The following is an 11,985-nucleotide window of genomic DNA, read 5'->3' as shown; positions in this document are numbered from 1 at the left end:
AAATCCAGCCTCAGACACTTGACACTTACTGGCTGTGTGACCCTGGGCAAGTCACTTAGCCCCAATTGCCTCACTAAAAAAAAAAAGAAAGAAAGAAAAAGAAAAAGAATTATAAAATAATTTATGTAGTCTCTTATAAGAACAAATTTTTCTCTGTTTTGAATTGCTTCACAAAATTTAGAATTTTTTTCATTTTGATAGATTTTATTTTCTAGAGTGGGCTAGATCTCATAATTGGATTTACTATTATTCTCAGACTTAGTAATTTTAGAGTTCTGTGAATTGTTTCAGTTCTTCTGGAACATTGTATATCAAAATGTTTAGGGTCCTACCAGGGTAAGTCCATCTGTAATCTTTTAAGTATTAGGATTTTTAATGTAACATTATTTTTCTGGCATGAATAATTTACTTTTGATATCTGTATCTTATCACCATCCTTAGCTGGGCAAGGTTTTTGTAATTATATCAAGTGGAAATGTGTGAAGAGTGTTTTGCTCTGCCCAGATGGTCTGCAAATAAAAATCTTGAGAATTAAATAATTATTAAGCCCAATGTGTGTGTATTCACTTGCTTGAGATGCTTCATTCACTTCCAAAAGTGCCTTGCACACTAGAATAAAGGATTCTGAAACCATTCTTAATTTAAGAATGTTGCGTATTATGTATAATTAGATTTTTAAACAAAGTTATCTAGGGGAAAATTTGATGTGAAATTTTAAAATATTTTACTATAGCAAGACTAAAATGTAAAGAAACAATCTTTGATTCAGCATCTTAAGAGTTGCCATTCTGAGTCTCAGTTCGAATCTGTATGGTATTACATTAGATTATCTATATCAAAGTTTTTTGTTTTTGTTTTTTCCTTCTTATAAAAAATAGATGAAGTTAATTTTCCAAACTTACTTTCAGTTTCATCAACTCATACTTCGGCTTAATATTTTGGGTTTAAATCTTGGAAATGAGTTTATATCTATTCTGCTTTATTTCAGTGAAGTAAGTCATATTCATTCACTTCCATCTTTCTCTTGTCCCAAATAATTTGAAGAGGAATTTCAACTTCATAAAATGAAGGAATATTTGAAGAACTAGTCTCATTATTTAAAAAAATATCTCTCTCTGTCTCTTTGCAGTGCTTAATTGCAGTTGGATACAAGGGATTCATATTTTATAACAGGGTCTATCCCTGCCTCCAGAAACACTTTTGTTCTTTATTTTGTTCCTTTTCTTTCCTAGTTCCCCAATCCCTGGCTAGACTGCTTGGATTATACATCTACAGTGAATATATCGTGTCAGGGCATTGAGGTGGCACATTGGATAAGAGTGGTAGCTGGCCCTGGAGTCAGGAAGACCTGATATCAAATTGACTAAGCAATTGTAAAATATAATATTCTCTGCTATACTTATTCATAGAAACTGAATAATAGTAATAACTATAGAAAAAAAAAAGTTCACTGATAGGTCCAGATTGCCTCAAAGCATTATTCTCCATGCCCACAATTTACAAGTTTTACTGCTTTGGCCTTGGATGCCTATTAATCTTGATTAGCCCTGAGACCTCTGCTACAATCACAAGGAAATGCACCTACCATTTCTGTCCCAGTACAGGGGGAGCAGTTGCTGTATCACAGCTAACTGCCCCTTTGTTTTAGCAGCTCTGTTTACTGGTAACTTTGAGAAAAAAGCTAAGAGGTAATAATACTCCTTCAGCCTGCTAAGAACCATTAAAAAGATGTAAAAAATAAGGCTTGTTTTCACATTTCCATGAATATGAACGGTATTCTCAACCAGGAACTTAAATGATGTTCTGAACCTTTCTGGGATTTATTTTTGTCAGCTATAAACTGGTAATTTTGCTCAACTTCATCTGGAAAATGAAAACCTGGAAAGGCTTGCTGAATAAATGACCAACAGACCTAGCAAGTAAATTAAAGTACCTGGGTCAGTTTGAGTCATGTTTAATAGGAAAGAAATTAATACTAAAATACTAAAAAAAATTAATACTAAAATTTTCTTTCTAAAGAAAAAAGCCATATTTAACCTTGGCTAATAATATATGAACATACAAGCTTCAATGTTTAGGATGTTCCTGAACACTCTATGACTTGCAAGGCTGTTTTTCAAAAGGTGTATAGGAAAACTAGAATAGGAAGTTACTATGTTTATGTACCCTACCTTTTTGTACTAACTTCCTTAATGAAAAAAAAAATTAAGTGCATCCATTTCCTAGCTAGGGTATGGTTAGACTATTCTTACTGAAAAGAAGTGTTGTTTTCATAATCATGAATGCTCCCAGAATGATGTATGGTTTTTGGTGGTGGTGGTCATTCATTTCAATTGTGTCCAACTTTTTGTGACTACATTTGGAGTTTTCTTGGCAAAGATACTGGAGTGCCATTTCCTTTTCTCATTTTGCAGATGAGGATTAAGTGACTTGCCCAGGATCACACAGCTACTAAGCATATAAGGCCAGGTTTGAACTAAGGCATAGGAATCTTCCTGACTGCAGGCCTGGTACTCTAGCCACCATACCACACAGCTCAAACACACAGAGAATGGTTATCCTTTCTCAGTGGCTGTAACATTTACTAGGCATTCTTCTAGACTTATTGTTTATTTAGAAAACGAAAAGAATTTGGGTTAAAAGTTGTTCTCCTATATAGCCATTAAATGCTAAATGTATTTATAAAAAAAAGAAATTTTCAAGATTTTCAAGTTTTCATCTACTCCCCAAGGTAGATGACTAAGGTAGAGAAAAATAAGGAGCTACAGTAAATCCTGGAGCTCGATTAATAGAAACAGTAGTTCAAAATGAAGATAGCCAGGCCAATTGAGTCATAGATTTCAAAGTAGGGGTCAGAAGCTAGCAGGTGGGAGAATAGCATAATAAATATGATATAACTAGTATATAATCTTTCAGCAACTCTACCTGGTCTTCATAAAGCTATGTCCATTTGAGCAAAGAAACTATTGTAGCATAAGATTTTTTTTAAAGACTAAAAAAAGTACAGGCGATCTCTCAAGTGGATTTTAGGTGACATTCAGAAAACAGTAATGGTTAGGGGGGCGAAATCTGTTGATAGAAAAAAAAATTTCTCATGTTCAATTTGGCACACAACAGTTCTAGAAAAATATCATTGGGTCAAGCCCAGGGAAAAAAGAGTTTCTTATGTTTTAAATTCTTCCTTTCTTTTTGATAGTTATCTGAGAATTCATTAAGACAGTAAGGAAACTGCCCAAAAAACAATTAGCCAGAGATGTGGCTTTGAAGGAATAGGAGTAGGGGACTTAGGAACTTATCTGGGTCTTGTGACCAACAAAAGGTGTATGCCTTCGGCAAGGTAGTACTAAGTACCCCCCAAAAAGTATCCCCCAAATCAGTAACTGCTCCCCTTGCTAACCCCATTTCCTCCATTAATACTACATGAACACAAAAATATATGGGTTCTTTCTTAAATGTGTCTTTATAGTAGTTAAAAATAGATTACTGTAAGCCAAAAGCATTTAAATTTGTCTAAACCCAAAGCAATATAAAACCACTCATCAAATCTAAAAACTGGTATGGCCCTTGTAGGGCAAATGTCAACTATTAATCTGTAATATGGGCAGCTTCCAATTATCTGTGATGATAGGTAGTATTACAAGATAGTGTAACAGAAAGCAATGAACTGAAAGTTTGTGTTTCATTTCCTATTTCCTATAAATAGAGATTTTAGTATATGACTTTGTCTGGACCTCAGTTTCCTCATTAAAATGGAGTTAGATTAGCTTGATCTTAAAAGCTTTACTTCACCTCTAAAATTCTATCATATCTGTTATCAAAAGTCTAATAACACAAATTTATATTGGAATCTGGATTTTATTACATAAATTTTTCTTTGTCCAAGCATATTTACTTTTCTTAGGTAAAGCTGATTTACATCTCAGCATAGCAAAACAGATGGCATAGAAGCATCCCTAAACAATGCTAAGCAGAAGAGACATTAACCTCACACTGGACACTTACCCTGAAAAGAACCCAAACTATAATCAACTCAGATAAATCATAAAAATTTTAATTTAAACATTTTAAAAGACCCTTATTCAATAATCTTATTTTGCAGATAAGGAAAATTAAGCCCAAAGATTAGGAAACTTTCCTAAACACATGTAACTAAATGGTAAAGCCATCTCCTAACTCCTTTCTACCATCCTTAATGTAATTTAACAATCCCTGATAGTTATTTCAATAACCAAACTGGGGCTATGACACTTCTCTATTTTAAAAGAATGAATCTTTTAAATATTTAAAAAATCGTTTTTATTTAGTATTTCTGTACAATGTATGTGAATTTTCTAAGTAGTTTATTTTAGTATACTATCTATTCATAGTTAGAGCTAAAAGCTTTGCCTTGAATTCGTAAGACCATTTGCCGGGCATAAAAGTCCCTATATTCCTCTGGTAGTTCATCAAGTGTTTTTAAGGCTCTGTCCAAAATCTGGATCGCTCTTGAGGCTGCTGTAGGATCTTTGTTTCCATAGGTGTCTGTTTTATCATAGCAGTCAGAAGAAAGGTGCCTCCAAAAAACATTCACTCCTACTCCAAACTCTTCTGAAATCACATTATGGAACCATAAAGCTGGAGAAAGTTTAAAAAAAGATAAGTTAAAAATAAAACTTGCAGTTAAAAAAAAAAAGCAAAATGTCAGTGAAATATCACAAATTGAATGTAGCCAATGTAAGAAATAATTCCCATATCGAGCTTCCTTCGTTAGCACACTCACAGCCTTTAATAGAATCACGTGAACTTTTGTGGAATGCCAACCAATTTAAAGTGTCAATAGCACGGTCCTTACTTCCCAAACCTTTGGCAAAAGCAAATTTTCCTTTTAACTTAAAAGGCATAATAAAGTTATATTTGTTTTGTAGTTCTGCAATTTGGGCTTGTGGTTTGTGTTACTTGTTTATGTTTCTCCAGGCTTGCAACCACAACAAAGCTCCTACTTTTCATAGAAAGGACATTTCCATTATTTGAGGAGTATCTCTGACCTCATACTCAGTATTGCAATCTACTTTTGTTCTCAAAGATTTCCTGTTTCAGCTGTAATTTGGTTTTTGTAACTTGGTTAAATTTGCATTTAATGTACCCCTCTCAGCTTTATATTTCTGTTGCAATTATAATTGTCCTACTGCTTTTAGATCATTTAAAATAAAAACCAATGGTAAAGCAAAGTTTTTGTGGGGTGGAGAGGATGAATGAAATTTCATTATAATCTTATGACTAAAGCATTTTTTAGCAGCCTGCTTCTCTACCAAATGGATATGAGGTTATCTGGTGGAATTTCAATTGAGCCTTAAAAATTTTCAACATTAAAGTGGTATAAAAATGCGACAGCAATATCCTAACAATTACAGTTATAAAAATAATTATGACAACATATATTTTAGTAATATGAAATTGAGTATAGAAGAAAAACTTGGGAACTCACCCTCAAGAGCTCTTTTAATAATGCTCAATAACAGTTTTGTTAATGTTACTTTTAAACACGATTTTGCTACATCAAAAGATGTAAATAGCAGAAAATATATAACATGCAAAAATTAAAGTGGGTCAAAGGTCAATGTTCGTCTTGTGAATACTGAGGAAATTATGCAATAAAAGTGTTGCCAATTGAAAGTTAATGTACTAGCTTGTTCTAAGGAACATGAAGACTAACCCAGCACAGATGTTCACACACACACACACACACACACACACAGTCATCAAGAATATTTTTTATGTAATATTAATTCAGCTACATAAAAGAGACATAAATTTTGGTCTCAACTATGAGTGTATAATTTTTTGTGTTAAAAAATTTTAGGATTATTTATAGATGCTATTAATTAGATTTTACTGCTCACCAAGTACATGGGGATGGTACAGACTTTAAAATTAAAGCTTATTTATTGCACAAAAAAACGAGGACTACTTACTTCACAAAAATAATGCATGCTAAAGGCACCAGGAATTTTATGATTAGAAAACAACAATATGGATATAAGTATTCATGTTCTTTGACTAACTTCCTCTACAAGTAGGATTTATAAAAATTGTTGCTAAGTAAGTTATATTCACAAGCTGCAGAAAATTTGTCGACTATGCGATTTTAAAGAATAAAAGCATTTCCCCCCAGTTTTACCAACATGCTGGAAATAGTTGTATTCTTTTATTATATGATGAAATAATTTTAGTTATATACATGTAAATTTAGCTAGTCTCTCAAAAAAAGATCATTAATTTGGAAGGCTCTGTCTTACTGCCAATCATCTAGAAAGTATAGTGTAAGATATAATTTTGTACTGCAAATGCAAACCAAGAATGATGGACAAGGTATAGTGTTTATAAATAGCATGTCAGTGAATTTCAGAAATCTTACCAGGAATGAACAATACATCTCCTGCTTCAAGGACACATTCAAACCTCCTGGCTTTGAAAAATAGTGGATATTTATTCAGATCTGGGTTATCCAGATTCAGCACCTCTGATTTAGTACCTGGAAAGTTATGAAAAAGATAATACAGATTTTACAAAGTTGTGTTTTTTTATTTTAAAGCAATCACCAATACAAGTTTGAAAATGTATTCTCTACTGTGTGGTGCAATTATTTTGTTCACGGTGGGAGAACAATTACTACTCTGCTGAAACCTAAGACAATTTCCAATGACCTACACTCCCATTATATCCAGTGAAGCTGATGTAACATAATTAAAGTATGAATCCAATAATCTAGTTCTTCATATAGTCTATCATTATACATACATTCTTACACAAAGAATACAATGAATCATAATTAGAAAGAAACTCCAAGATTTTTTCTATTGAAATGCAGATTCAGATCTCTAAAGAAATATAACTGAATAAACTAGACAGCAAAAATGTTGGCTTAAAGCATAATAGAATACATACCCGATAAATACAAATACTGGGCATCTCGAGGACTGAACAACACAACGCGTTTTTTCCCTGTCACTTGGATTAAGAAATTATCCATAACCTAAAAGTCAACAAGCATTATCTATCAGTAATATCTTTAAAAGCAAAAAATAAATAAAATCTGAGACTAACAGGATTTCATTAACCAGATCAATAATTCATTCCAAGTACTAGTTTTTAGCCCAAAATTCTTCACTTTTATGCATGCTTCAAAATACCTAAAATTCTTATATTGATATCACAATCGAACGAAAACAGTACAGGTGAATTTGTATTCAGGGCACAATGGTTCCTATAACCATCTGGGGTACTTTTGCATGGTATTCTGGTGAAAAAAAAAACAAACAGTGCTCTAGAAGTCAGAAGACTAGGGAATCAATAAGCTGGAGCAAAGGAGATGTGGACTGTAGTCTTCACTTTTGACATATAACATAGTACTTAGCCAAATTCTCTGTGGGATCAGTTTTTCTGTTTATAAAATGTGAGGTAATTAATACCTACTTACTAACCCCCCAGAAAGCAAAATAGGATTGACAAATTCAAAAAATATACCGTAGAAAACAAGTTATTTTTTAGGAAGCACTGTTGAATTTGATTATACATAGGAAATCTGCCTAACTTTCTTTTAATCTTTAAGTATTACTAAAAATAGGCTAACTAAGGTTTCTAAATTCCTTCTTCATGAAATCAATCTGGAAAATTCATCAAGGAAATTAATAAACTAATTTGCAATTTCCTTTTGATCCAAGTTAGTACTTTTTCAGTGTGAATTATTAAAAGTGCTAACATGCATTGTGATAGATTTCTCCATTAAAGGAATTTTTTTTTTAAAAACAGAAACCCACAGTACACATATATCACCTCTACCTAAACATTTCTCTTTAAGTCAACCAGAGGAACATTAATTAATCTTTTCATCCACAAGTGTGTAAGCATGCATTTTGCAGCACTTTGGTAATATAACTTAAATTTCCCAAAATTTTACTTCAAATTTCAGTAACGATACACCCTGCCTTTTGCATTCTGATAAAGATTTAGTCCGACTGTAAAGATTTAAAACAAACTCACAAGTCTAATGCAATTATTTGAAACATTTTTAATCATCAGAAACCACATCATCTTCCCATTACTGCAGCTAAGGACAAAGGCATCTGGGCAAGCATTCCCTTGACACATAAAGAAAAACCTATGATTGTCTGAAAGTTAACTGACTTGTTCTTATAAAATCTTTAAAATATAACAATCTAAATTTTAGTCTATCTTATGTCACTGAAGAGTGCTGAAATCCACCTGAGAAATCTATAAGCTGAATTTAAAACAAAGTGATGTGAAGCAGGAAATTCTTTTTCCTTATATTGTAGAAATTTTAAGTTTGACTTTAACACATATTGCAAAGCTATTGCATAATAAATTACCCTCTTGCCCTGTCCCAACTCAGCTCCACCAAATTAAAAAAAAAAAACCACACACACAAAAACCCCCACCATCAGAATCTTCTATTTTCTGATTATTTTTAGGTAGGCATCTTCAGATGAGGAACATCTTATAAAGTGAATGAATTAACTACATAAATTAGCATTTAGTGTACCATAATGGATTGCCATTAGTTTTAGATTTCATATTTATGTTGCATACATACATCATAGTGAGTCCAAAGCTGTAATCCCGGTGAACTAATACGAAAGACACTAGAAAAGAATTGTTCCTTTTCAAAGAATTCTGGAATCTTGATATCTCCTTCTAATAAAGGAAACTGTTTTCTGATGTCTGCAATATCCTAAATTGCAAGAGATGTTAGAAAAGAAAAAAAAAATTAATGCATAGTAGACTAATATAAAATACCAGAAGATATGGTTAAGATTTCTTAAGCTATCTGTAATATTGCATGGTCATTTCTATTAGGGTAGAAAACTTGAATATTTCAATTTCTCTAGTATTACTATTAACTAGATACAATCCATTAAAAGATTTCAGAAATCTTCCTAATAAGTATTACATAAGCTTAACTATAAAGATACAACTTAAACTATAGGTGTTTAATCTTATAAACTATGTTCTACCCCCTTATTCTCCAAAAACCCTTTAGCAAGCTGGACTACTGCTTCATGTAGAGAGAACTGCTCTGCATCAGAGCATTTCACTGAACACTTTTAAGATCACTCATCTGGCTTCCTATAACCAAACCCAGGGATCTTATTTTTTCATGTCCTCTTGCCCTTTAACATATACAGCCCTTCCTCTCTATTCCCACTACAGCCACCTAAATTAGACTCTAATGATATCTCACTCAACCTCCTAACTGATCCTTCATGCACTTAATCTATCCTTTCTTCAACCCATTCTCCCCAGAACTATTTTATTAACCTCTCCAACAAGTCACTATGATCATGTCATTCCTCAACTCAAAAATCCCCAGAATGAGGTATAAATGTCCAACTCTAGCATTCAAATCCCTCCCTCCATACTACGCTCCTTCATGAATTCTACATTCCAGCCATACATTTCTGTTCCTCTCCAGTCTGCTTTTGCTGTCTCCTTTTCTTCAAAGTGCCCCTAAAATGTCACATCTACTTTGGCTTGTCCTTTCCTCACCATTAAATTCTAAGCTCCTTGAGAACAAAGCTGGCATGACATCTATCTTTGTATCACTTAGGCCTCACCACATATGAGGCACTTAATATTTGTTGAATTGAATTATCTAAATCATCTCTGATGGACTGACTTCAGAAATAGCCAGCCCCCAGTTTTTCTGGAAATCCAATCACTAGGTGGCAATGCTGAGTTAATAAGAGGAACAGGAAGGCTTTTACAGGGAGAGGTTGGTTGAAATTCAACAATCACTGGCTGAAAGTGATGAATAAATCATGGAGGAGGATGAAAAATAAAGGTACTTTATAAACTATAGTCAGAGAAATGGAACTACAAATTATGTGAGGGGCTGTAAAAAGGAGAGCATGCTTATAAGATTTAAACAAAAATACTATAGCTGATGACCAAACTTCAGTCTGCATCTCTTGGGTTAAGTGTAGTGCGTAACCTCTCCAGAGCCCTCTTCTAATTTTAACAACGTGTAAAGAAATTAATCCTAAACTCTCTGATTTCACAAAACTCTTATTCTGTCCTCAGTACCAGTGGAAAGCAAATAATTAGCATTCTCCTTGAATGGTAGACCGAGTTTTATTCTTTCATTCTTTGAGTTATAAAGATAAATATCTTTTGGTGATATTCAAGAAAGGAAATTTTAGTCAATACAGCTAAAAAGGTTTAGCCAATGAAGCCATTCCTTTTTTTTTTTTTGGAGGCAATTGGGGTTAAGTGACTTGCCTAGGGTCACACAGCTAGTAAGTGTTAAGTGTCTGAGGCTGGATTTGAACTCAGGTCCTCCTGACTCCAGGGCCAGTGCTCTATCCACTGCACCACCTAGCTGCCCGGAAGCCATTTCTTAATTTTTTTCAGACAATCAGAAACATAAATATCATGGTCAACTTAAAATCCTCAATAAATCAAAACTCACTTTGGCCAGGAGTTTAGGCAAACCTTATATTAACTTTAAAGATTGTAAAATAAATGATGACAACAACCATGTTTTAATAATCTTTTTATCTACCCTTTTCCTTCAATGTTGTATTTTCCCCCTTTCCTGCCCACAAATGAAATAATTTCCCAGTCCCTATCTGCCAAAAAAAAAAATACTTCAGTATTCTTTTGTCAAGAAGTATGCCTCTCAGAAAAGGTAAAAGTGGAAAATGGATTCCTTAGCCATTCTAAATAAATCCTAAATACATAAAAACACAGAATAAAAATCAACAACAAAAACTTTAACCCATGTATGTCTTACTGCCTAAGAAAAGTAAGATCATGGCTTCATTTCTTTATGTGTGTATCTGAATGTAATTGAGCGCTTTGTGGGTACTTGGCAAATATTACATGACAGCACAGTATCTCTCCCAGGGAGAAGAAACTGATGTAGTTCTGTTTGTCTTCTGTCACTAAACACTTGCCAAATTTCCTATGGTTATAACTTCCATTTTTATTTTTTAAAGAATGTCACAGGGGGCAGCTAGGTGGTGCAGTGGATAAAGCACTGGCCCTGGATTCAGGAGTACCTGAGTTCAAATATGGCCTCAGACACTTGACACTTACTAGCTGTGTGACCCTGGGCAAGTCACTTGACCCCCATTGCCCCGCCAAAAAACAAAAAAAAGAATGTCACAATTACCAAGATCTTCATAACGAGTGTAGGGTTTTTGTTTTGTTTTGTTTTGTTTTGCTGGGCAATGAGGGTTAATTGACTTGCCCAGGGTCACACAGCTAGTAAGTGTCAAGTGTCTGAGGCTGGATTTGAACTCAGGTCCTACTGCTTCATCCACTGCGCCACCTAGCTGCACATGAGTATAGTTTTAAACCAAAACACATTCACAGAATCTTGGGTTTCCTAATTCTATTGCCATATAGATTCAAAGATAAACCACATTTTCCCCTCAGGTCTGGTTTGTCTAAACCCTAGGTGTGGTTTATTAATACCTATTATTTTTCTGTATATGCATGTATATTTTTACCTCATTTGGGGGAGTTTGGCCTACATTTATGGAGCAGACTATGACAGGACTGGAATGGTATTTCTGTATGTGGTGACATTGATAGAAAAGAATGCCAGACTGAGTCAAGAGTTCTGGAGGTCTTGGCATTGCTACAGACGAAAGTATGTGAGTGTATGTATGCATGTTATATATGTGAATATGGCATATGTATGTATATATTATTATATAAATGTAGACTGTAGAGCAGGTGCCAATCTGTATCAGTAAGGAAGGAGCAAGTACTAGCTGGGAGGGAGATTTCTTAATGAAATCACAGGCCTAGGCCAAAAACATAACCCTACATTCCCCAAACTCCAAATATCTTGAATACTTAGGATATTAGTGGTAATGGGAATGTTAAATTCTAAACCAAAAATTGGCCTTTTTGAGCTTTTCTGCATAAATATCTATCAGACACCTAGAACGGCTGCTGTATCAGTAATATTTTCCTAAG

The 11,985-nt window shown here is 33.7% G+C and overlaps 1 protein-coding gene across 1 annotated transcript in view; it reads right to left on the bottom strand.

Moving 5' to 3' along the window:
- Window positions 1-3,729: 3,729 nt before the first annotated feature.
- The window catches only part of TYW5 (tRNA-yW synthesizing protein 5), a 28,450-nt gene continuing 20,194 nt past the window's right edge, over window positions 3,730-11,985 (bottom strand). The window contains exons 5-8 of the mRNA XM_043995679.1: window positions 8,591-8,728; window positions 6,925-7,012; window positions 6,395-6,511; window positions 3,730-4,614 (exon numbers count right to left, since the gene is read on the bottom strand). Of these exons, the coding sequence (XP_043851614.1) occupies window positions 4,358-4,614; window positions 6,395-6,511; window positions 6,925-7,012; window positions 8,591-8,728 (600 nt within the window). The 3' untranslated portion in view covers window positions 3,730-4,357. The remainder of the gene's footprint in view (window positions 4,615-6,394; window positions 6,512-6,924; window positions 7,013-8,590; window positions 8,729-11,985) is intronic.

The sequence above is a fragment of the Dromiciops gliroides genome, chromosome 3 (genome assembly GCF_019393635.1).
Source record: "Dromiciops gliroides isolate mDroGli1 chromosome 3, mDroGli1.pri, whole genome shotgun sequence".
NCBI classification, from domain to species: Eukaryota; Metazoa; Chordata; class Mammalia; order Microbiotheria; family Microbiotheriidae; genus Dromiciops; species Dromiciops gliroides.
The sequence above is the reverse complement of the archived record's forward strand: the minus strand, read 5'-3'. Positions and strand labels throughout refer to the sequence as shown.